Source organism: Trichogramma pretiosum, unplaced genomic scaffold (genome assembly GCF_000599845.2).
Source record: "Trichogramma pretiosum strain Unisexual culture from Peru unplaced genomic scaffold, Tpre_2.0 scaffold6, whole genome shotgun sequence".
NCBI classification, from domain to species: Eukaryota; Metazoa; Arthropoda; class Insecta; order Hymenoptera; family Trichogrammatidae; genus Trichogramma; species Trichogramma pretiosum.
The window spans coordinates 1,011,219-1,036,748 of record NW_019641678.1 but is presented as its reverse complement, the minus strand read 5'-3'; the positions used below and the strand labels follow the sequence as shown (position 1 = coordinate 1,036,748).

Below are 25,530 nucleotides of genomic sequence, written 5' to 3'. Positions count from 1 at the left end.
ACACAGGCGATACACATAGTAGTAGTAAGCGCGTAAAACGGGAAGGGAGAGTGGGTGGCTGGTTGCTCGCTTGCAATTGTGACTCCGGCCGCGCGCACATGAATATATATGTAGCCAAATATACGAAGCTAAGCTCGCTCGCGCGCGCGCGCGTATCACACAAACGCAGCAGGCACACGCACACTCGTCTACTCTTTATGCTCGCGAATATATATGTACAGGTACTGCAATACTACTATTCAACGGGAGCCTCTCCGTGTAGTACTCTGCACGCGAATTGCATATACAGCACCTCTCAGGTGTCTGTGTGTGCTCGTGCGACTCTGCGCCTTCTTCCCTATGCGCGACTCCGAACTCTTCCGAGTCTCTTTATGTAGCTACATACATACTCTCTGTACACACGTACAGATGTACGCACACATGTGCTCTTGTCGCGCTTACGCTACTACTATACTGCTGCTGCTGCTGCCGTTGGCGAGGCAGCAGAGCTGCTCACTGCCTCGCTCTTGGATTTTATATGCGTGCTGAGTCTCGCGCGTGCTATGCTGCCCGATGCGAGTCCGCCATCGGTTCTGTGTTCCGCGCGCACAAAGCCACTAACTGTTGTGCCGTACTACTATACTACTACCACCAATATAAAACCTGCCGTATACGCGATTTTACGTGTATGCGATGTGCACGGGTGTAGGTGCGCGTTCGAGTCCGTTTTTCGCGCAAAAATGTGAGAATAATGCTTGAAAATATGAGTGCCCGCCTTGTATTGTAGTGCGCGCAAAACAGTGGAGTGAATAGAGCGCGCATTGTAATACCGAACGTTCCGCGTGTATATACGTACGACCGCAGCCGAACGCTTCATCCTATATACACACATGCACACGCATGCGATCCGTGCGAATATAATGTAAAATAAGTGTATTCGTGCGCGTGTGTTTGTCGGGCGCGCGTAAACGTACGAATATCATACACACATCGAACCGTGCGCGAGTCTGTGCTGCGAGCTGAATAAGCGAGGGACCGATCGCCGACCAACGCTCACATTCAGCGAGGCGAAAGAAAGAAAGAGCGAAAGAAAGGAAGAAAGAGCGCGCGTACATACACAACACATACAAGTGCGCGAGTGAGCGTGTGTGTGCGCGTAAAAAAAAAGGCATATAGCTGCGAGAGAATCGACGCAACGCGCGCGCGAGCAAAAAATTCAGCAGTATAATATAATACCACGCTTTGGCTCCGCTTTTGCGAGACACATACAGTCCGTGCCTGGCGTCCGATTTATTCCGTGCATTTCGGAGCACTCCGTGTCTCCTGCTGCACCGACGTCGACGACGATCGGATCGCATTCTCCGAGATAAAAAATAAAAGAGAGAGAGAGAAAAGAAGCGACTTTACGACATTCGAGCCCTTCTTTATTCCTGCGTTCGCCGAGCCTGTACAAGTGTGTTGTAGTATTCCCTGCAGCGTACGTATCGGGTACGTACATTGGAGTATATAAAATATACAGCAGCACGCAGTGGCAGTGGTTTTCAAGGACTCGGAGTCGCGCCAAGGCGAGAGCTGCTCGCCTTCAACCCTTGCCTGCGTTGGTGTAGTGTCGCGCGTACGAGCCCGAGAGCTAGGCAAGAACGTGGAGGATCAGCAGCCCCGAGGAGTCGCATGCGCGACCTCCCGGCGGCCTAGGCATCGTAGCAGCAACAGCATCAGCATCAGCTACACATAGTAGTACACGAGAGTAGTGTATAACGTAGCCGATCGAAGCCAGGAAGGTCGCGCGTCTATCTGTCTCTCTCTCTCACTCTCTTTTGCTGCTGCTGGCGAGAGAGAGAGAGAGAGAGAAAGAGCGCAGAGTAGTAGTAGCAGTAGTAGTATAACGCGGTGCTGCTGCTCTTCGTGCTCGTCTCCCGCGACCTCCTCCTGCTCGCCACCTCCTCGTCTCGCCACGACTCGTCGCCCCGTGGCCGCATCACCAGCCTCGCAAAATACTCCGTGTGTGCGCGCGTATGTGTACCTATATACATCGGTGTATGTAAGAGAACGGTCTCTCTCTACGCGCGTGTATACCTATATGTATGTAGACTATATACATGTGTCTGTGTTGGTGCAGTGTGTGAGAGAAGCGGCCCCCTCTTTAACCCACCCACCCGCCGCGCGCGTAGTACTACGCGGAGTACGCTAGCGCGTACGTTCGAGTGACTACTGTGACTAGATGCAGCGCATATATATACGTGCGCTATTCAACATATATACGCGTATATTCATACATACGTGTATGTGAGTATACGTATTTAATATATAACTACACATTTACGCAAAGCGCATACGTGCAGAAGTGCAGTGTCTATATCTATGCATCAAAGCTGTTTTGTGAGTGAGTGCGTTATTTGTGTGCGGTGCGTGTGTACGTTTTAAGAGCTCTGGCCAGCCAAGTGACTGCTGTAGTTCTTATATCCATGCATACACATATTTGATACATTAGGTGTGTGTATATAGAGGACGAGAGAAAGAGAGAGAGAAAGAACGAGGCACACTCGCCAGCTCCGCAAGCATACAGACGCTCATTATAAGAGCGGCGAAGAATCGAAAAAGAAGCGAGCGAGAGAGAGAGAGAGACTCACTCACTCGCATAGTGTGCGAAAGTGGCCTAACTCCGATCGAGTCGAGCATATTGTGTGCAGAGAGGCACACGCGTCGTCGTCGCCACACCGACGCCACCGGGCCGCAAATTGTACAACAAAAAAAATACATACAAAATAAAATAAAATTACCAGTGCGGAGTAGCGGAGAGCCACAGCAGCATCATGTCGGCCAGTTCGTCCCAGCGGGTGCGCAAGTCGCCATGCTCGGGCTCGACCAAGCAGGGCCCGATGCGGGCCACCCTGCCCGTCAGCTCGCTACTGCGACAACAGAACAACACGAGCGGCGGCTCGGCCGCGGCCACCACACAGACCAGCAACAACAAGCAGCAGCAGTCCAACGCGGCCAACTCGACGTCGCAGACGCCGACCGACGTACATCGCTCGACGTCGGCGTCCCAGACCACGAGCTCGGTGGCCTGCAACGCGCCGCCGCTGTCACCGACCCCCGGTTGGAGATCGGCCACGACCAGTCGCATCTCGCCGGACGCCTGTTCGGGTCAGCGCAGCCCCGGAGCACTGGCCTCCGGGCCCACGCGGGCCTCCAGCGGCTACTTCTCCAAATCCAAGACGCTGAGCGCGCGCGGACCCGATGGCTGCTACCTCGACGCCTCGGGCAACGGCCACCGCATCATCAGGCGCACCGCGTCCCTCGACACAATCTACATGCAGGGCCAGTGGCCCCGGGATTATTTACAAACCAGCCTCCTGCTCGTTGACAAAGCCACTCAGGTAAACATCCATTGTTCCATTCTATATTGTCGCGCTTTCTCGCTTTCATTGTCTTTTTTTACAACTCGTATGTTTATGTGTGTCTTTGCTGTGTTTCACGAGCAGACGGACGAATGGAGCAACACCGTGCCGAAGGTTTACGGTCCGCGACATTCGGCCCCGTCACCGGTCGCTCCGGTCACGGCTACAGCCGCTGATCAAACCATGACCGACGAAAAGCTCGAAAAGTACTTTAGACATCGTCTGCAACGCACCAACAAAGAAAGCACCAGTAGCCGCGAAAGAACCGCAGCTTTTGGACTCATTACTCCGGGAGGACCGGCCCTACCCGCCGATCATTCCGTCATTTTGCCCAGCATCGCGTCCCAAACGTCTGCCTGTAAGGGCCATCAATTTTCCTTCTCCGTATCATACCCGCTTCATTTTGTAATAATTTAATTTTTTTGACAGATAACCATTTTGGCTCGAGTAAGGCCATCACAATCAAGCCCATGAGACCTCCAATGCGATCATCAATTGAAGGTTTGAATCAGGAAATTGAAGGTTTGGTTCTCAAATCCACCTCAACTTCTTGCGATGATCATCACATTGAAGACAAGGTTTGTGCCATGATTTGTCATCTGTAAAAATTATTGAAAACTCAAACTTGACTATTATTCATTACTCATCTATCAACTCTAGTATGCCAGATTGCGAGATCAAAATACACCTGAAGGACACCGTGCACCTCTGGCTGATTTATTCAGAGCAAAATGTAGTGTCAACAGTGTTAATACTCAAACTCCAGCAACTGATCTTCCTTCCAGTTCTTACTCGTCAGGTAAAGTAACAAGTCCAAGTTTTTTAATCATAGTTTTATATAAAATCTTTATACAAATATTTTCATGATAATAAACTGAACTTTGAACTTATTTCTATAAATAAATTACTTTTTTAACCCTTATGGATGCCTGTTTTAAAATCAGGCCCTCCATCAAGGAATTCAGAGTCTCCACCATTACCAGGTTCAGTGGATGTATCTCGTCCATCTAGTGACCTGTTACAAGGTTGGACATTATCAAAAAGTTCAAAACTATTTTGCATTAACTACACTAGATCGTTGAACTTGATCTTCTGTTTGCAATGCCTGCTTTATTAGTACTATAATTTAATTACAGTATTGCATGAAATTAAAGCTGCACTACTTTAGTAATTACATAGTTTGATAGAAGCATTTTAATTGTAGATATAGTTTATAATAATTTTAAAACTTTTTAGTATTATTTTTTAACTTAGTTATTATTAAAACTTATTCAGAAATTATAGTGATAAATTTTACATATCATTAAAGACCTATTAATGTATTAATTTTTTCTAATGGTTTGAATTATTAGTTAATTTAAGTTTATTTCTTGAGTATTATATGAGTATCAATCATGTAGTCATCAACATGATGGAATATAAAACTAGTTTTGAATAATTTTTTCAATGTCACAGGTGGAAGCCGTGGCTCTACGCCAGACCATGATAGAGAAGGGCGCTTGGGTACATCTCCTCATATTAATAGATTTTTGGCTAGAGAACCACCAGATGGATGTGAAAAAGTCAATACAAAATTCATAGAAGAGGCCAGGTAAGATGCATTTTAAGTTGAAAAAACAAAAATCTTGCATGATAGGAAGAAAAGATAAACATCTTTCAAACCCAGTAGTACCTCTTTAGTTTTTGATTTGTATTAAAATATATTTTTTATGAAGTTTTAATACTGATCTGTTTTTAAAATACGTATCATTTAAAATGGATTATGAGTGAACGTTTTTTTTTGTATAATAGACACCTAGTAAAAGTCCAGCTTTTGGTTTGCGAGATTATTTTTCAATGCTGTCTTATACTTGAATAAATGGTTCACGTTCTGTAATTTATTTCATTTTGAATCTTCAAAGAAGTTTTTAGCACTTATAATAACCAAAAATATGAAATTCTGTGATTTGAAACTACTAATAAATTGGAAAGTGACAGCTTGAAGATAAATGTATTTATGCTTAATTTATTTGAGTTCAAATGCTTTCTCTTGAATAATTTTGATCCAAAAATTCTGTTTAGTCAAATATTTGTCTTGTCTAAAATAATTTAAGTGTTCCTCATGTATCAAGTATTTTCATTTAGGCCTTGAAAAAAATAATAACAATAATATTTCAACAGGCGGCCAATGATAGACTTGAGTAAACTAGACTATTGTTCAAAGCCTAGTGTAGCATTCCAATTAAAACCAAGTTTGGGATCGGCATTCCTTCCACTTCAACAACCAGTCAGTCCAACAATGGCTACTAATACAACACCTTCAATGCATACGACACCATCAACACCTTCTCCAAATCCATAGTCCTTGGATGCATATAGCATGAAGCAGTGTGTTAATCTGGATGGTATTAGTACCATACTCACAAATACAATCATATATATTTATGTGTATATGAACATTTATACATATATTTATATATACAAAGATATATATAATATATATCTATATTTTTTCTTCAATAAGACCTAAATTGATTCATCAAAGTGTTGAAAAAATGAATTCTTAGACAGGTAAATCGACTATGTTACAAAAAAATAGTAGTTTGTTCCCCATTGCAGCTAAAATTGATAATCTGTGGCCTGAGCAATCATACAAATGGAAAAATTTGAATGCATCAACTTATAGTAAAATATAAGTGCATGAATATTGAAAAGTATTTACATAGCTCTTGAGTTACGTTAAATGTCCACAAAATAATATATTTATAAATCTACGATAATAAAAATACGAGGAACAATAATTTGTGATAATTAATAAAAGACATGTAGAAATATGCATTGTGTTCTACAAAATGTAAGATTTACGAAATTATGTGTATTCTAAATTAGTGCTCAAAGTGTCCTAAATGACTTATTTTTTACACAGGGATACAAATATTCTGAAAACCTATTAATGACGAGAAAAGTATTAAATTTGAATAGAGGTAGTGTAGTTACAAAAACTCAAATTGAGTGAAAAAGTAAGAACATGTATTCACGTGTATGAATGGAAAATTGCAAATTTGTACAAAAAACTCTGACTTGTAAAGAGTTTTTGCAGTGTTGCTGCAATTAAAAATGTTTACATTTTTTAAATACTTTTATGTTCATTCTGTATTATTATAAAGTTTATTACCTCTTACATAACTGCAATTATTGCTATCTTTTATAATTATGGTTAATATTATTTTTATAAACTCGAATATTACATTTTTTATGTCACAATATTAAGTCAATAAAGGAATGAGGTAAAAAGATGATTTATAAAAACATCATCATCCTCAAAGTCATCAAAATTTAGATATCAAATAGCACTTGCTGTCTAATTTATTTTTTGGTAATTAATTTTAACAGTAACAATACGACGGCAAAACTTACAGAAATGCTCAACATTGAGCATGATACTACTTTGAACTAAACAGTTGTCTGAACATGATCTCGTATTTTTGAATTTTTCTTTTCTAGTATGGATGTTTCCTTCAAGTTTGTATTATTTTTAGAGTTTTACCACTCAAATAAGTGCAAAATGTGCAGTGCCCAAGTGTGATTGAAAATCATGCCAGAAAAGAATGATAGAAATATTTGTATATCGATTTTATCTCATAAGACGGCACAAACATGCAGAACCCAACTAATGTATTTGACAATATAGTGGTATTATGTGTGTGAGTGTGTGTATTGTACGACAATTGAAAATATGTGGAGAGTAATAATGAAAACAGTTTAGAAATTCATAGTTGGTCGACAAATAATTAAAAACAAAACGATAACATGTTCAACAATAAAAGAGCAAAAGTTCAAAAAAAAGTTTTATTCACTGGTAACAAATTAATTGAACTAGCTTATTTATTCGTCTCTGTATTTTTTCTACGAATGCTTGAAATAACAGAATTTTAATTTGATTTTTTAGTTTCATACAAACTTTGGACGAGTTTGCAATGTTGATAGATACATTAACATAGAATATGTTCGTTTACCGATGAAGAACAAAAATGTTATTTTCACAAAATAAAGATGTAGTACGTAGACGCGCACAGAATGGTTTTAAAATTGTATAATAGAATTGAAAAATACTATTCTGTAAATTAAAACGTGTAAGCATATATTTTTTCAATTGAAACTTAAAGAAATAGTACGTTACACATACGTTAAATGTGACGTTCAACATTGCAAAAAATTTTGAAAATAAACAAATCTTAACCGTGGTCTAATGACCAATCACCTAACGCCAGAGAAGTAAATGCAGTATTTTTTCACATCATTGAAGCGCACGTGTTATTCAATAAAATCGAACAACTATTGTTTTAATATTCATTTCAAATGAAACTTTTTTGGAGTAATCAACGATCGATCAAATTTTTAATGTCAGGATTTTCATTAAAATTGTGAAGAGCACTCAGTTCGGTGTTAAATTCAGAATTCAATTTAAATTTACGGTATTAGGCGTAAGAAATGTAAAAAAAATTTACCTACATGTAAGTACCTGGCTCTAATCTATGCTCTCTTCGTTATTACTAAGTAGATCAAAGACTTTAGCCTTAACAAATATAAAATCTGAGTGTCATGGAGTTACATAAATATAGTTGTAAATACTGAAGTTGATTTCGCAAAACAAGAAAAAAATTATGTCAAAAACTATTAATGGCGGCCGTGAGTTTAAAGTAAAAACATTGAATGTGCAATAATATCATAGATTAGCATCGAATAATCTGAGAATCCTGACCGATGGGATGCGGCAAAATTTGAAATGTTACTTTTTATTGAGACACACGTTACATCTCATCATTTATTGAAATTCCGTACATATTGTCCATTTTAAAAATTATGTGAAGCTTGAAACGCGCATTACAAGTACGGGATGTTAACATGCGCATGGTTCTTTATCAGACGGCAGACTATAAAATGTAATTAAAAATAAAAAATAAACGTTTCAAGTAGAAATCCTTAGGGTCAAACGTATAGATAAATAGTTTATTAAGAATTGTTAGGTGAACATGTGTTCAATATTTTCGGTATGATCTTAACATATCTTCTCGAAATGAATAAATCTGAGCAGGTTTCAGAAACGCTAAGTGTTTATTGTCAATTAAAATGAAATATGCTCTCAACCCTAGGACCGCGTTTCCAGTAAATTCATGGACAAAAAAATTGTAAGAATAATTCCAGATCAACTTTTTTCCAAAGCAATCTATACCGCATTCGTAGTAATGATCCTAGGGCTCAATTAAATTCATTTGTGAAGTTAACAAAAAAAGAAAAGAAGGAGAAACTAATGAAATACAAGTTGTATGCTAATTATAAGCGTTTCATAAATGCCAAACTGTTGCGGTGTAATCAAATAGATATTAAAACGATTATTCTATAAATGCAAATTGTTTGTCTGATGCATAATTATAAGGCGCAATTATCAATGTTTTGGAACAAAAAATTTTGCGTACGTAGAATGCGATGGAAGGGAATAAAAAAATAATTTCTGCTGCGACACGCGAGTGTGTAAATGTGCGTTGCGTCTCATATTGAAGACTCCTTTAAGAATCGGGGTGGACGCACGCAAGCATCTATCCCCGATTACGCGTCAAGTGTATAAAACCGATCTCACTGACTTTCATGCATTTTCCTTTACAGATTTAAAAGCAGCAATTTATATTTCTAAGACTCATAAGCTGCTCATTAAAAAAGCAGTTGTTATATATATTTTGTATATTGAGATACAAAATGCTACTTTTTTAATTACGATATACTTGCTCCAGTAGTAGTGGTAACTTGTAAGCTCCTTTTGGTTATTTTATAATACTTATGATGTAAATTAAATACTGTACCTTTTATATTATCAAGTCGCCTTAAATAAATGAAATTTCAAAAACTTATTGATTACGAAGCATGCATTTACCCTATCAGCTTCCTATAATGTTTTAAAGTAATATGTGTACAAGGAAATAATGAAACTTGATCAAATCTAGTTTAATTGTATAAAAGTCCAGCTTTTAATTAATAATTTTTTCCATCATTTAGACTATCTATTAATATCATTACATGTATGATGTTATTTCAAATAATTATTTATAAATAATAATAATGATACAATCCATATCAATAATATCTTATAATTATCATCTTAGGCACTATAATAATACTCCAATTACAACGATGAAAAAACGTTGCGTAAATATGTATAAGAAACACGGGAGAAAAATGAAAAAAATGGTCTTGTCACCAATCAAATCACCCAGAATAAAAAATACATCTTCCAAAAAACTTAGAAATTATCGCGTCTCCACATTGGAATACCATATACAAGGATTGCACTAACTATAAATTCTCAAATTTGTACACGCAGTTATACTACTAATGGAAAAATGTACTTATGAATAAAATAAGAGTCGTCCTTCTGTATTTACAGTACACGTTTCACGTATATACACATACACAATCACACTTACATACTAAAGAGCACAAAAATGTCGATCGCAATTACAAACCCATGTATTGCGGCGAGGACGAGTAAGCATTTCTGGCGGACCTTGTCTGTTTGATGTCTGGTTCGTCTGGCGAATCGCTGAAAATGAAAGAGAAAAAAAAAATATGTGAATGGAAATGAATGCAAGTTCGGCGCAGGAAACGCGCGCGCGACTAATCGGTGACAAAGCCGGAAAAGAATATCCTCGATTTATGATTTTTACCCGAAGAATGGCAGGAGCATAACGAGAGTTTGTTTGACTGGCTGTGCCGTGAAGGCGGCTGAGCAGTGCGATATTCGGTTGACGATGCGTCTCAGCCAGAGCTGCAACTTTTGACGACGTTCCTCCACGAACCTTGGGTCCTGCGATTGGATGGAAAAGGCTTAGAATCGTATTCGTCAAACATAAACGATAATTAATAATTGGCGCGCTCGACTCACCTTGTTGCCGATGGTCTTCTTGGGTGGAAACTCGAAAGTCGAGACGACGGGCTCGATCTTTTTGAGCTTGCGATTGAGCGCGTGAAACTGCGCGTACCTCCGGTAGATGTTCCACTCGGTGCTCTTGATGCGAATGTAAATCTGGTAGACGTGGTGGAGATCGGACGGCTGGCCGGTGAGGAAGACCGAGGGTATCCAGATGTGGATGAGGCAGGCCGGCTCGAGGGGCCGCAGGATCCGGTCGTCCTGGTCCTCGACGGGTCCGCGCAGGCACTCGAGCTCGGCGCGCAGCAGTCTGACCTCGTGCTCGCGCTCGCCGAGTTGGCGCGTCAGCCGGCCGTTGAACTCCATGAGCTCGGCGTGCATCTCGGCCACCTGGACGAGCTTGCGCTCGTACTCCTTCGACTCGTGGTGATAATCGGGACACTGCTCCAGGACGGAGCGCGATTGCTGCTGCTGCTGCTGTTGGTCGTCCTCGCCGAGGGCAGCCCGGTCGTTGAGCATCTGCACGGCGCTCACGTACTTGCGCAGCTGCTGGCGAAGCAGCTCGTTCTCGCGTCGCAAGCTCTGCTCCTGGAGCTCGTGGCGGTCCAGGTAGTTCTGTTGCTGGCGCTGCAGCCGAGCCAATTGCTGTCGACTGGCCAGAGCGTCGTCGCGCGCCTGCTCCAGCAGCTCGGCCAGTGCGGCTATCCGCGGATTCGACTCGGTCTCGAAACCGGCCGGTGGCGAGACTTGATCCTCGATGGCCTCGATGGCCGGCAACGGAGTCGGTGGCGACTCGGCGTACGGTATCACCGGCTCCAGACTGCCCAGGTGCTCCGGATCGGCCAGAGGCGTCAGTAGCCGCGCTTGCAGCACCTCGTCGTTCGAGGCCGTGGCCGTCGCCAGGGCTCCGCTGCTGCTGTCGTCTTCCTCGTCGTCGTCGTCGTCGTCGTCCAGACGCACCAGACGCGCCGCGATCTGACGTCGTGGCTGCATCGGTGGCTGCAGCGTCGGCGCCTCGATCACCGGCTCCGGGGGTGCCGTCGTCGCGACCTCCGGCTGATCCAGCAGTTCGAGGTCGATGCGCACGGCGAAGAGGACAGTGGCCAAGTCGGCCGCCATTCCCGGCAGAGGCTCCGTCAGCTGCGGGTCCAGCAGCAACGCTCCGGGCAGATAGTGCTCCAAAAGATCCGACTGCGGCAGAGCCAGCAGACCCAGAATCTGACGCTCGAGGCTTCGCTCGTTCAGACCGGAGCGTATCCAAGCTCGAGCACGGCCTGCATCCGTGCGTACCTACAGCGAGTCAACAGTCACATTATAGCTTCAATGATAACAACTAGGATGAAAAAGCAATGAAAAAAATTACTCACGTGTCGGAGAGTCTCGAAACGCTCGCGCTCGTGCCTGGTGATCAAATGATCCCGCGCCAGCTGCCAAAAGCTGGCCAAGCTGCCGGGCCTCGAGGAGCTCGCGAAGCCACTGCTGCCGGCGGAACCGACGCCCACCAGCTCGGACAGCTGACCCAGTGCCGAGGAGACCAAGCCGGGCGCCGGTGCGGGCCGCAGTCCGTGTCCCAGGGCCCGCTCCAGGGCGCCGCAGAGCCTAGCCACGCATCTGTCGGCTTCGGTGGCCAACTCGCGCCCGTTGAAGCGCTCTCGGACCTGTTGCGCGGCTCCGAGCAACTCCCGCTGCACCTCCTCGCGTTCTCGCGCCAAGGCTTTGTCCTGGTGGCTGCTCGACGACGACGATCCCTCGCTGTTGCTGCTGCCGTTGCTCTGTCCTCGTCGACGAATCGCCCCGCCGCTGCCTGAGAAATTGTCGTCCTCGACGGAGAGTATCGTCGACATTATGCGGAGAGCCTGCAACATTGCACCGACTTTTATCGAACACGTGCACCACTGCTACGATTGCACTTTTTATGCCTTATTTATATACTTTTAACAGATTAAACAGCTGCGGGTTGGAGTCGAATCGTTACATAAATCTGCAACGTACCATGTCGATGCGGGCCCGAGTTTGTTTATAAAAACGAGTTCACTCTTACGAAAAAAAAAACACGCAGACGCACAGACACGAAATTAAGGCGCGTTAACGGTCATTCACCGGTAGTTGCGCGTTACAGGCCAAAGAACAAGTACGATGAATTCGCGGGATCGATTCTCGCGCTATACTCGATGTCGCAAATAAATATCAACTGCGTCAGGATAGTATAAAGACGACGTGCCGTGAACAGCACACACGAGACATAACTCTTCTCGTATGAACTAATATCGCTGCGGCATGTGTGTTGATTACAACTTGAGATATCGATGAAAATCGCAGTCGCGCAGACCTCACGTATCGATCTAAGTGCTCGATTACCGACGTGCTCGGCAAAATCATAATCATAATCTCGAAGCGACAATCAGCTGCGACATTATTATGAATTTTGTATATAGACGCGAGATTGCGACGATCGTATTGCCGATCCATCGCAAAAACTATAAAACATTTTTTTACAGCGAATAATTGTGTGCATGTAAAATTGAACGCGGATATTATATTCGAATCCGCAACTTGTCTGTCAGCTGCTGCACACGAGATCGCTATACACTCATTATCAGTTATTACGTGCACAATATTATAATGCGTGTATAGGCGAGCTCATGCTTATTTATGAGTTAGCAGACAACGCGTCGCGCGCGCGATACATATATTTTGAGATTGCCAACTTTTGTATACGTACACACACGTGCTGATATTGTACCCGATCACTTCCTCATAACTATATGTATATACCTAGAAAGAGAGAGAGAGAATTGCTAAACGCATGTGCTGTATTATTGGATACGCCGAGGCGCACGATGACTGATAACTATATAATATTACCGTACATCGTGTACAGGTCACTTCGTCGCTGCACAAAGGCACACGTTGCTGCTGCTACTTTATTCCGCGCGCTTTGTGCTGCAGTGAGCGGTTTTTTTTCAACTCTTTGTTATGAATATTTATCGCGTATCCGCGTGCGCGCCTTCGCGTCGTTCGCGCGCGCGCGCATGCGAGCGACAATGACAGGAACAGGAGAAAAAAAACGGAGCTCTGTATCGCGAAACGAGTGAAATTTAATATTATAATGATATTTTTTACGAACCATTGGTTACGGCGCTTTGATGCAGTTAGCTGAATATCGAGCTTGATCCGTAAGATTTTTCGAATTGCTATCACGTGCTCGTTGCGAACGAGCGATGATGCTGCTGCTGCTGATGATGATGACAGTGATGATTTCGATCGTCAGCTGCTGCTGCTACTGCAGGACAATGCCGTTTTCGTTTTCTTCGTCGTCGTCGTGGTACTGCTGCAACGGCTCGTTTCGTCAATTTCATGGGGCAGCTCACTCGACAGTTCGCACTTTTTATTCAATGATCTGTACAATTAATCCTAATGCGCTGTCCCGCGAGAGCAACTACTTGTTTCGGCTGCGACCATTTGAGCTTTCGAATTTTTTCGAGATATAATGCGTGCTATGATCGCGAGAAAGACTCTCGAAATCCAGAGCTATCTCTCGACGTCGTACATCTATTCTCCGTCTGCCTAGCTACGAGTGCATTTAGGCGCGTATTGAGCACAGAGTCAGTTGGCCGTGTACAGCTGGCAGTTTTCTCCTCGGCAGTCTACGTCGATATATTCAAATGATCATTCGACTGTATCGCACTTTCGTCATTGACGACTGTTAATCCTGACCATTGCAGCTGCTGCTCCTACTGTTGTTGTTGTTGTTGATGTCGTCGTTGCATACGATCCTAAATGCCATTGGCAGCGATGCACTTGGGCTCCATTGCAATTTCTCTCTCTCTTTCTCTCTCACTCACTCACAAGACGCTCGACTGCACGCTGCTGCATCTAGCGCGCATTATATTATGTATATGAACTGTCGTCGACGCTTCTGCTTCTATCCCCAGCACTGAAACTGCAGTTTTTTGGTTTCACGACACGCGTTGCTCTTTTCATGGGTCCACTTGTATACAAAGATACTGACGCAATTGCGCGGCTTTCACGCACAAGGTTCACCTATACGGACAGGCACGAGATAGCTCGCCACCGAGTCTCGATGAAAAACTGATCGTCTGCGTTATATACACACAAGAGCAATACTGATCTTTTCTTTTGTGTGTGCGTGTGTATAAAGTATATACTCCGCTGAGCTTGTGTGCTACGCCTGTCTTTCTTTCTCTTGCACAGCTTCAACGACGAGACGACTCGCTTCTTGCTGTGCTGCTACTGCTGCTAATAATGCCTCTCGCTCGCTCTAACGCAGCGCAGCGTATACCACTGCTCCCTCCTTCTTTGCTGCACGAGCTTTGAGGCTGGCTGTGAGTACTGAATACTAAATACTCGGGCTTTCCAAAGTCGCCCACATTTGCGCATGGCTTTTTGCTTTTCGTTGTTCCTGATCTCGCGCTTTTTCATGTATCGCAGACTGTCGTGCGTTCGGTTATCTAAATTACCGTAGACTCCGCTTTTTTTTTTGTGTTTGCGTCTATCGTCGCCGCAGTTGAACGCCAGACACGCCGAGCAGACGCTACTGTGTATCGCTGCGCTGTTATTATGTGTCGTCGCGTACTACAACTTGACACTTGACAGATGCGTGTACGGTACGCGACGAGCGAGTCGCTGCTGCCTTTACATCGACAAACAATCACGACGAAAAAAGTAGCTACACTGCCACTGTAGCTGCACTGTACCGCTACACTAACTGCCTCTACAAGGCTAGACGTAATACATGTGAGTTGCAGTCATCGCTGATCATCGCAAATTGCTGGCCTCCATCATTGCTGTAGCCGTTGATTTTTCACGCAGCAGCACTAAAAACAGCAACAGCAATAATAATGGGATCATTCACGAGTCGACAAAATGCTGGCGTCGAAGAGGTCGATATCGTCTCTAACCATGCATACAAATATCCACCTCGAACAGGTCAGTGTCGATTTGTGCGATTGTTTTGCGGTGCGATTTTTCCTCGATTATCCACGCCCAGTTTCGTTTCTCAACGAGGTCTTTTGTTTTTTTGTTTCACGTGCAGGCAACTACTTTGGCAGCCACTTCATTATGGGAGGCGAGCGATTCGATACCCCTCAACCCGAGGCCTATCTTTTTGGCGAAAATACCGACCTCAACTTTCTCGGTAGCAGGCCAACTCCCGTGAGTCCATGTTTGCATTTTTTTTATGTTATTTTTTTATAAAATTTTTATAACCATGGCTGCAATTTACTTCTGTTTTTTTAGTTTCCATATCCACCCCCTCAGGCAAATGATCCTACAAAAACTTTGAAGAGTTTAGTGAATATTCGGAAGGAATCTTTACGTCTGGTTAGAAATGTTGAAAAGTCATCACCGGTGCAGCAAAGCGCTGTCAAGCAATTCGGTGATGGAGATGTTGAAAAAAAAACCTTTAAATTCAATATTGAATTTACTTTTGACTGTGATGTTAGGTGTGCGATAACCATTTATTATTTTTGTACTGAAGAACTTACTCCAAAAGGAGTGACGTAAGGACTTTTCAATATTGTAATGTTACTTTAAAATGTAATTGATAGCTTTTAAGAAATAACATCCTTTGTTTACAGTTATGTACCTAGGAATCCAACTATGACTTCAGAGACTTACTACTATAAAAAAGGAGCAAATCAATTATTTAGTCAACCTTTGCATGTTTTTGATCCTTCACAATTTAATGAAGAGGAATTATTGTACAATAATGAACGAGAAGTACATTTTGAAAATATTTTCATCTGTATCATACAGCACCATTACATCTCATACTAATTGAGTTTTATTTTCTTAGATCATTCCTATTGCTATCCACTGTGTTGCAGAAGAAGGCTCCGATGAACCTAAGCAATCCCACACAACAATTGCTATTGTTGAAAAACATTCCGATGGTTCTTATGTTTTAAAAGCTTTAAAACAAAAACTGTATGTTGATGGTTTATGTTATTTGCTTCAAGAGATTTACGGAATTGAAAACAAAAATACTGAAAATTCAAAGGTTCAATTATTAAATTTTTTTTGTCGATAAGTTTTTTCATAATTAATTATATTAAATTATAATATTTTGCTTTTCATGTTTCAGCAAGGAAATGATGATGATACAGAAGATAATGGTGCTGAGTGTGTCATTTGCATGTGTGATGTTAGAGATACTTTGATTTTACCCTGTAGACATTTGTGCCTATGTAATGGTTGCGCCGATTCCCTCCGTTATCAAGCTAATAATTGTCCTATTTGTCGAGCTCCATTTAGGGCTTTACTTCAAATCAAGGCATTGCAAAAAGCAACAGGTTCTGTAATAGTCAATCCACCTTTACCAGAGGTAATTAAATGATAATTGGAAGTTTATTCTGTTAACTGTGCTTTTCATAGTTGGACTAAATATTTGATTCAAATCAATGTTTTTAGGGAAGCTGTGAGAATATACCAGCTGGATATGAAGCAGTGTCTTTAATTGAAGCACTGAATGGTCCTTACACTCCAAGAGCTACAATTTTACCACCTGAATCTCCGGAAACGCCAGATACTGATACAGCCAGTGCAACACAAGCTGCAGAAGTATTGAATAGGTATGTATATTATTGTTTTAATTTCGTTTAAATATTTTCTTACTCAATAATTCTACTTGATTTTTAGATCCAACGAACGAACTCCAGTATCGAAGCATGCCCTATCAAAAGACAGTGATTCATCTCAAAGAACAAATAGTACTTCTTGTCAAACTCCCGAGATTCGCATGTCTATTCTCCTTGCAAAAGGAGAAAATTCTGGATCTCAGAAAGAACTTCATAATCGATCACCAATTGTCAGAAATAAATCTTCCACCAATCACTCCCGTGAAAAAATAAACATTAGAACTAGGGATACATTGAGACTTGTAAACGAAAAGCAGCCTTCATCTGTATACGAAGTAAGTCTTGATATTCAAGAAAAGTTATTTTATATGTTTGCTTTATAATTGTTATTTTTCATTAGGTACAAAATCAAGATGAAGATAGTGAGGCTGAAAAATTGTCTCCTCTGTTGAATGATGCAACGAGTGGTGTCGATGCGATTGACGCACCAAATCGAAGAATTTGTGACATAGATACGGAAGATGAATTGCCAAACAATGAAACTGAAAGCCCAGGAGAAAGCACTGGTAATTCTGGTTAAATTCATATCCAAATTATGTGCAACTGGTAGATACTTTTTTCAATATTATTAATTTTTTAAATAAAATTACTTTTATAAATCTAATTTTTAAAATTAGATGTAAGTTAAGAATAAGTTTTATAAGACTAATTAATATTATGTATATTAAAAGAGAGATGCTAATCAATACGTAATTATAGTTTTAAAATCATTAATTATAATAGAATATAAATTGTAAAAAGCTAGAAAAGTATTTGAAAATTTTAATTAAAGAAATTGTTATTCTTAAATAATTGATTTCATGAAATCAATATATATTTTATTGAGTCCGTAATGTGAGTGCTTTATTTATTCTAAATCTGAAAAATATCATTGAACGTGAAAATTGCAAAGTACATCAACCGTTTGTTGTGTATTTTTGATTGTCACGAATTCAAAAAAAGTTCATTCCTTAATCCTCTGTATATATTGATAACTTCGACGTAAACACGAACATCATTTAATTTGTTGGTAAATTGTGCTCAAGAAAATTTAAAAGAACAATAGTCAAACAATAGTTTTTATATGTGTCAGGAATTGTGAGCCAATTAAAGCTTTCTGTTATTTGTTAATAAGCATAATAATAAGAGAATTTGAGAAGTAATTTAAAAAGTTTAATGGTTCAAATGTAAATATAATCAAGCAAACAAAGTTGTTATTCAATAATATTTATTCGAATTATAGTTGTATTTTATTTTACAATACATTTCAAATTTTGAAAAGTACTTTGTGCAGTATTTAATACAGCTACTGAGACTAATCTGAGATTTAATTATAACGTAACGAATTCTTTAGAAAATAATTTTTCACTCTATCATTGTTTATTATCATGAATTCAATACCATTAAAGAACCATACATCCATCATGACACATTATATATAAATATTTGTATCGTTATAACTTATGATTAATAATTTGTATATAGGATATAAAATACCAGGTATTGACGAAATTCGTAAAAGATATTCATACATTTTAAGTTTTTACAGTTACATACTAGATTTTGTAGCAAAAGTAGGTGTATGTAAAGAAAAAATTCTCTTTAGACTCACAGAGCCTTTCATGTAATATAAATTAATGAATGAAAATGATGCTTGAAAAGTGATAATAACATAAAATCTACACCATAAACTTTCAAGTCAATATTTTTTCAAATATTCGTAGATATTGTGATCTCGTTAATTTCTGAAATTAAACTGTATATGGTGATTCTTTATATTTTCAAGCTATCACTTTGAGTAGACCTTGGTGGTCATAATTTAAAGGATATTTAAAAAAATGAAAATCCTTTTGATGCATTTTGATGATAGTGACAGCATTTAGAAAGGATTGTAAGGAGATACAGTTTAAAAAAAAGTTGATTTTTGAGAATGACCACGATTGGTATTTTATAAACACAGGTGTGCTGATTGCTCTTAATTATTCTGGTGATAAAGTTTGATGGTCTCTTCAAACATTTGCTGGAGGATTTTGCTCTGAAAGTGGCTGTACAATAGCACCTGTAGAATTCGAAGGTCTTCCTCCTCTTCTTCCTCTACTTTTCTTAGCCACATTCGATCCAGATTTTTGTACTGTATTTTCGCGTTTAGCTGTTTGAGTTTCTATGGTATTACTACTTTCCACGGTATCTAAGTTCTGTAAATAAATTAATATAAATTGTTTATTTTTCGAAAATTTCTATAAAATGTGGTAACGTGTTTGTAGTTACCTGCGAGTTCGAGTGTTGACGAGATTGCTGCATTTTGTTGGGTTTATTCGTTCTTACAGTGTGTGTACTTCCTTGTCCTGAATGAGGGATTAGTCGCAAAACATTACCCACAGCTTTAGTTCGACCTTCACGGAACACCATTCTTTGTCCTGGTTTTATATACTCTGGATGTTTTATGAACCTAAAGTGTACAAGAGCCTTATCTCCAGTCCTTAGACAATCTTGAGACATGGATAAAATCGATGCAGTTTGACGGATACTTCCGCAGTGAACTAAAGTAAAAAAAAAGTAGTTCACGAATTTTAATTTAAAAATATGAAATAATTTTTTGCTTATAATAATGAAAATTTACCCATAGCTTGATAGCGAGAGCTGATCGTTGTTGGGTGGTGTAGCACTAAAATTTCGCCTTCGAATTCCCAACAAGCTTGAGGATTAAGAGCAGGTGACACCATTACCATTCCTTTTCTAATTTGAGATCTTTTAATTTTTTTCAAAGCAAAGCTTGCTGTTTGACCTCCACGAACTTCACGAACAGGCATCCTTTTTCTATGGATGCTTTTTACTGCTATTGCTTGAAAATGTCCCAGAGGGTCAGGTCCTAAGAGTAGTGTGTCATTCAACTTAATGACACCCTTGAGAGTTGTACCAGATACCACTGTTCCGACCCCCTAAAATAAAATGTTACAAAAGTTATTCAGAGTAAAAGATTATTTTAAAAAACTATGCAGACTCATTTTCTTACAGGAACTGAGTATGTGTCATCAATTTGAAATTCTGCTGGTTCGTCGTCGTGACTAGTGATTCTGGCAGTCAAGAGATTTAAAAACATTTTCAGAAGATCCAAATTTTCTCCGTTAACATTAGATACTTGGAAAATTGGACACAGTCTAGAAACATAAGGAGAACATAAATCTATACCAAGTCATAATAAGATTAATATTTTCATGCATGACACTTTACCTTTCTGAAACAAAATTTGTTGCACTAACTACAACATCGTCAGGAGTTTTTACTGTAACAGGGACTTTTCTACAACCGGGTGATTTTAGTATTCTGACCAGTAGTCTCAAATTTTCTTGCAAGACATTTGGTGGGCACATATCAATTTTTGTCACTACTACAAAAACTGGAACTGATAGAGCTAATGCCAATCCTAGATGCTCTTTAGTCATACCTACGATACCTGCATTTGCTCCAACCATAAGCATTCCTAATCAAAATTAAATCATCAATTAGAAGTGAAATTATACTTTTATAAAAATTTTGGTTAGAACATTAAACTCACCAAAATCTGGTGCATGACCAGTCATTCCAAAAACAGTAGTTTTTAAATAACGTTCATGGCCAGCTAAATCAATGAAAGTTATAACTTTGGAAGACTTTTCACAAATTTTAACCCAGTCCAAAGAACCATGTTCAGGTTTATTTACAACATTTCCTGTAAAAAATTGTAAATAAAAATTAAAAATGTCTTCAATAAAAAGTTCATTTTATTATAAATAAATATTACTGACCCACGCTGTCAAAACCAAGAATATCATTTCCTACAGAACTTGTCCGACCAGTCTCAGCTTCATGTTTGTGACGAAATAGTTTTTGCCGTGCTAAGCCTCTTCCATTGTCCAATTCTCCATGTGTTAAAACTCCAAGTAATGTTGATTTACCAGCATCAACATTTCCAACAACCGCAACTCTAAAAAAAGTAATTAAATATTTTAAAAATACTTTTAACTTTTTGAATTATTTAATGTATTTCTCATGCTAAAATTAGTTCATACCTTATTTCCAAGAAATCTTGTTGATCAAGTCTTTTGCGAACTAAGTATTGTCCTGTGAGTCCATGATCAACTTTAGTTTGTCGCAGTAATACACAATCAGCCTCCAATGTAGCTGCAAGTGATTGTAAGGTAGCAACGGAAGCTTCATATTCATCTTCTTTCAGCCCATCCTCTGAGCCATCTACCATTGAAAAGATATATTAACGATGAGTCGACAACAATAAATTGAAGAATAACTAATGAACATACCTTCTCCAATTCCAATGTCAAAAATGGTTTCACTACCTCCATCTTGAATGCGCTCTTTTAATTTTTTAAGCAGTAATTCATATTGATCTTCTGTAGAGCTGACTAAAACATCCTAAAGTGAATGTAGAATTTAATAAGAATAAAAATTATGAATAAAGTAGATCATTTCCAATAAACCTTACTTTTCCTCTGATGCTTGAATAGTCAATAACAGGTCCTGAATTATCTTTTTCTGGTAATTGTTTATTAACTACCATTGGTAGGAATGACGCCGTTGGTGTAGACATATTTCCTCAATTATGAATTAATGGTATCCAAATTCAATGTAATTTGATTTCTTCTACAGATTATATCGATACAATACACTCTATTGGCATGCGTGCTCTCCAAAATTTAAATCCAAAATGTCTTGTGTAGGAAAATGCCTCTGTCATAGGCATCACTGAAGTTTTGAACGTTTGGAATGATTCTTTTTTTAAAGAATGAAGTTCGTGAATCTACAACATTGAGCTGAAATGTGAAAAAATGAATCATTCAACTGATTGTAACTTGTAAGACTGATGTAACATCTTATCTCGCGTACTAAACGATCGCGGATATAGGTATTTGTCAAAAATAAACATGCATGTAGGAATAATTATGTATAACATTAAAACTTTGTTTTAAGCAAATATTGATTAACAATGAGACGAGTGAGGAATTGCGAGGGTTGTAAAGTAAAAGAAAAAAGATCGTAATATCGAAAAACACAGACGATATCTATACGAGGAAACAGCTGCGTAGGCGACACCAAAGAGTGCACAAAGGCAAAGTTCAAGGTCTGTAGAACGAAGGATTTAGTAAGAGCACCTACCAATGAAAGCACTTAATATCCGTTCAGCTTCAATTGGAATCAATATCTCGCGTAAAACAACTCTCTTGGCTTTCTCGCGCGAATCGTCAGATCGAAAACGGAGCACGGAGGAAATGTTGGGAGCAAAACGACGAATCAAATGCTAAAATACGCTGCTTTGTGCCTAAGTATATAGGTATAGGCTGCGCGAACAGACGTGCGACTCTGCTGCACGCGTACATCAACACTCGCTATAATAGGCGATCGCGCAGAGTAAAAGTTCTCTTTGACTTTCTATGTACAGCTGCGAAATTATAAGCTCACGGTACACTTGTACATTCGATGCATGCCACAACGAGTTTAATTACATACGTGCAATATGTGGTCCAAAATCGTGAGTCGATATGTTTGAAAAGAGGCACATACAGAGTGCATATGCAGTACGTGTGTTGTATACAGAAATTCACTGGCAGATGAGAGGTGCTTTTATTAGATTGCGACTCGCGCGAGGTGATTCGACGGACAATCGACGCGCCACTAAAAAGTCCGCCAGTCTACGACGATCTCTCGATACGAAGCTTCCTTGATTCAATGCCGTATACAATTAATGAAACCTCAACTATACCTACACGTTATCGACGACGAAGGAATATTGCTGACGAAACTGTTTGCGAATCGCTGTCGTCCGCATATGCAGTGCGTTCGTTTTCCGTACTTGTATTATCTTGTTCGATCCGAATACGCGAGCATGCAGTATTAGTTGCAGCACACGGTAACAGACTGTGTGCGCGAGTTTTTGACTTCTCTTTCTGGCTAGTACGAATAGGTGTACACAGTGGGGCTGCGAGGCTGAGTGCAATTGCAAATTCACGCACGCACGGCTCATGCGCGTCGAGCAGACAGTTCCCGCTGCTGAAAAGTTCGAATCTTAACTTCGAATGCAAGTTTCGTTTTGCTAATGAAACTTTATTTCATTACGTATGAAACTTGAACCTCGAGAAATAGGATTTAGTTAATTAATTATTCTGTTGCGATATAATGTTTCCACTTACACTAATTCTTCTCTGTAAAGGATTTCAGGGATAAGTTTTGGGTAAAATTTTTCTGGAGGTTAAAAATTCTATAAAAAAGACTCAAATTGTCGTTTCAATTCATTGTAAATTATATTTTCATAAATATTAATTTTTATTTAATATAAATTTATATTTTTACAAATTTTGACCATAAATGAAATCCGCTTGTTGGTTCGGAGGCCGTATCAAAAGCCTCAGTACTTGATGCTTAAAATTATAAACAAATTCATTTTTTTTAATAGAAAAATAAAAAAATTAAATCTAAAAATACTTCATTTACAGAAAGTTAATGATTTATATTTAGTTTACAATTTATTGATTTAAATGATATGAAAAATAAGGAACATTACAGTACATAGCACCAGACATTAAAAAATATTGCTCATCACATTCAGGAGTTTTTGCCTGTAGCAGCCAGGCAAATTCGCCATAAATCTTCGTTCTCCAGATGCTCAAGTACCATGTCACTGCATTCGACTGGCAGCCGGCATCGTGTCAGCACCAAAAAATGATCCAGTGCCCAATTTTGAAAGAATCTTCTCGATAGCTTCTTCCACAAATACACGGCGAACGCCTCTTTAAAACTTTTGGAGTAGCACCAAGGATGAGCCAGGCTCGATCCCCAATCGAAGTAGTTCAAATTGGTGACTAATTTTTTCAGATCTTTGGGTTTTATGTAGGTCATATCCCACAACGAAAGATGATTACTTATATTCAATTGCATTGCTTTTCTTAGAAACTTTTTGTTTTTATAACAAAATTTTTCAATATCCAGCGACTTCTTGTAAAATTCATGCTTAGCGAAAAATTTCATAATTTTTAGGGCATCGCTCAGATCCAGCTCGTATCCTCCTTTTTCAAGACGCTCGACGACGACCAGGACGCCTAATGCCCGTCTCAATTGATATTTAAATGAATCTTCACTCACTTTGCTAAATCTCTTGCCAAAGTAACTGTCGGTGGGAAAAACAAAGCTTGACAGATCGGCACCAAGCTCCAAAAGTATATCGACCGCGTGTGGCAAAAAATTCGCCACAGCTAGTTGAAGCGGCGTGCGACCCTCGTTGTCCCGGGCGTCGATCTGCACCTTTTGATTCTTTTCGTAGATGATCTCAAAAAATATGCGCACCAGGTGGTCATGACGATCTGTCGTGCAAATAATATGTAGAGGAGTCGATCCTTCCTCGTTAACCAAAGTTGAGTCGGCGCCGTGTCTCAACAGTGATTCGGTTGCCACTATATTGCCGCAACGCAGAGCCAAGTGTAATGGTGTGTTGCCGAACTTGTCCCGGGCATCGATCTGCACCGTCTGTTGCATCTTACCCGTGGCCTCGAAAAATCTCTCTATTATTCCATCGTCCTCGTCTTTGTTGCAAATGGTATGCAGAGGAGTAAATCCCTCATCGTCGCTCAAGTACGGATTGGCGCCTCTTGTCAGCAGAATGTCTATCAAGTTGCCGTGGTCACGGAACACAGCAACATGTAGAGGTGTGTGACCCAGACTGTCCTGGACGTTGACCAGAACCCGCTGATTCAATTCGTCGTTGATTTTGAAAAAAAACGTCGCCAAGTCGTTGTCGTTTTCGTGCATGCACAGCAAGTGCAGACCAGTCAATCCTTCCCCGTCGGCCAAATTCGGATTGGCGCCCTTTCTCAACAACAATTCTATTACCTTCTTGTTGCAGCCGTTGCACAGAGCATAGTGCAACGGTGTGTGTCCCGAACGGTCTCGAGCATCGACCTCCACCGGCTGATTTCTCTCGTCGCAGATCTCGAATAACGTATTCGTCAATTCACCATTGTCATCGTCCCGCATGCAAATGACATGCAGCGGAGTTCGTCCCTGTTCGTTGGCGAAATTGGGCTCAGCACCGTGTCTCAGCATTAATTCAGTCAAGCATCTACTGCCAGACTTGGCCACAGCCAAGTACAGTGGCGATTCGACCGATTTCTCCGCGAGGCAATTGGGATTTTGGCCGAGCTCGAGAAATTTCCGAACAACGTCTTCGCAGCCGAATGCGCAGGCTACGTGAAAATGTGACAGACCAGACTCGCTGGTATAATTCACATCAAACCTGTGGTATATTTGAAAAAGCTTGACGACGAGTTCGTAGCTGCCTCCTCTAGCGATTACCTGATGCAATGCCGTGGGGCAGCGCAGTAGTGGCTTGCCATCTACGTCTAGGTCGGGCTCGTCCTTGTAGCCGGTCTTGATCACAAAGTCGACAAGTATATCTCTTCCGTCCATTAAGAAGTTGTTCGTCGCACCTTCTGCGATAAGCCAATCCATTTCTTTCTTTTGAAAAATGTCTTGGAGGTCAGGAAGTTGAACTTTCCAATCGTTGATTAACTCGTACAATTGCGGAAGAAATTCATAACGCTCCTCTTCGATCTCCCAATTAACTTTT

General features: G+C 40.4%; 4 protein-coding genes across 11 annotated transcripts; 2 read left to right on the top strand and 2 right to left on the bottom strand.

The window, feature by feature from the left end:
• Nucleotides 1-517: 517 nt before the first annotated feature.
• On the top strand, nucleotides 518-6,694 carry LOC106658265 (protein FAM117B-like). 2 transcript variants are annotated; one of them, XM_014380133.2, is made up of 7 exons: nucleotides 518-3,359; nucleotides 3,465-3,738; nucleotides 3,810-3,958; nucleotides 4,041-4,179; nucleotides 4,325-4,405; nucleotides 4,836-4,971; nucleotides 5,541-6,694. In XM_014380133.2, exons 1-7 carry the CDS (start codon nucleotides 2,793-2,795, stop codon nucleotides 5,719-5,721), a joined length of 1,527 nt encoding a protein of 508 aa, XP_014235619.1. In that variant the 5' UTR covers nucleotides 518-2,792; the 3' UTR covers nucleotides 5,722-6,694. The 2 variants fall into 2 exon arrangements, with proteins under 2 accessions (XP_014235619.1, XP_014235620.1); XM_014380134.2 differs by lacking the exon at nucleotides 4,325-4,405 and having other exon boundaries at nucleotides 519-3,359.
• Nucleotides 6,695-9,358: 2,664 nt separating this feature from the next.
• LOC106658261 (sorting nexin-29) lies at nucleotides 9,359-14,541 on the bottom strand. Of its 4 annotated transcripts, none has more exons than XM_014380125.2 (5): nucleotides 13,409-14,541; nucleotides 11,649-12,137; nucleotides 10,297-11,571; nucleotides 10,079-10,218; nucleotides 9,359-9,954 (listed from the first exon to the last, which is right to left on the bottom strand). In XM_014380125.2, the coding sequence occupies exons 1-5, from the start codon at nucleotides 13,409-13,411 to the stop codon at nucleotides 9,870-9,872; spliced, it is 1,992 nt and encodes a 663-aa protein (XP_014235611.1). In that variant the 5' UTR covers nucleotides 13,412-14,541; the 3' UTR covers nucleotides 9,359-9,869. The 4 variants fall into 4 exon arrangements, with proteins under 4 accessions (XP_014235611.1, XP_014235610.1, XP_014235612.1 ...); XM_014380124.2 differs by lacking the exon at nucleotides 13,409-14,541 and adding an exon at nucleotides 12,214-12,626 and having other exon boundaries at nucleotides 11,649-12,154; XM_014380126.2 differs by lacking the exon at nucleotides 13,409-14,541 and adding an exon at nucleotides 12,214-12,626.
• A 40-nt stretch (nucleotides 14,542-14,581) lies between these two features.
• LOC106658264 (probable E3 ubiquitin-protein ligase MGRN1) lies at nucleotides 14,582-18,040 on the top strand. The gene is made up of 9 exons (XM_023460824.1): nucleotides 14,582-15,231; nucleotides 15,338-15,456; nucleotides 15,541-15,803; nucleotides 15,882-16,023; nucleotides 16,100-16,303; nucleotides 16,388-16,627; nucleotides 16,714-16,874; nucleotides 16,942-17,215; nucleotides 17,281-18,040. Exons 1-9 carry the CDS (start codon nucleotides 15,144-15,146, stop codon nucleotides 17,458-17,460), a joined length of 1,671 nt encoding a protein of 556 aa, XP_023316592.1. The 5' UTR covers nucleotides 14,582-15,143; the 3' UTR covers nucleotides 17,461-18,040.
• A 90-nt stretch (nucleotides 18,041-18,130) lies between these two features.
• Nucleotides 18,131-22,852, bottom strand: LOC106658263 (GTP-binding protein 1). 4 transcript variants are annotated; one of them, XM_014380131.2, is made up of 11 exons: nucleotides 22,675-22,852; nucleotides 21,400-21,727; nucleotides 21,218-21,329; nucleotides 20,969-21,149; nucleotides 20,705-20,883; nucleotides 20,476-20,628; nucleotides 20,151-20,400; nucleotides 19,933-20,077; nucleotides 19,540-19,858; nucleotides 19,188-19,459; nucleotides 18,131-19,114 (listed from the first exon to the last, which is right to left on the bottom strand). In XM_014380131.2, the coding sequence occupies exons 2-11, from the start codon at nucleotides 21,502-21,504 to the stop codon at nucleotides 18,929-18,931; spliced, it is 1,902 nt and encodes a 633-aa protein (XP_014235617.1). In that variant the 5' UTR covers nucleotides 21,505-21,727; nucleotides 22,675-22,852; the 3' UTR covers nucleotides 18,131-18,928. The 4 variants fall into 4 exon arrangements, with proteins under 4 accessions (XP_014235617.1, XP_014235613.1, XP_014235616.1 ...); XM_014380127.2 differs by having other exon boundaries at nucleotides 22,679-22,852; XM_014380130.2 differs by lacking the exon at nucleotides 22,675-22,852 and adding an exon at nucleotides 22,422-22,648.
• Nucleotides 22,853-25,530: the final 2,678 nt, after the last annotated feature.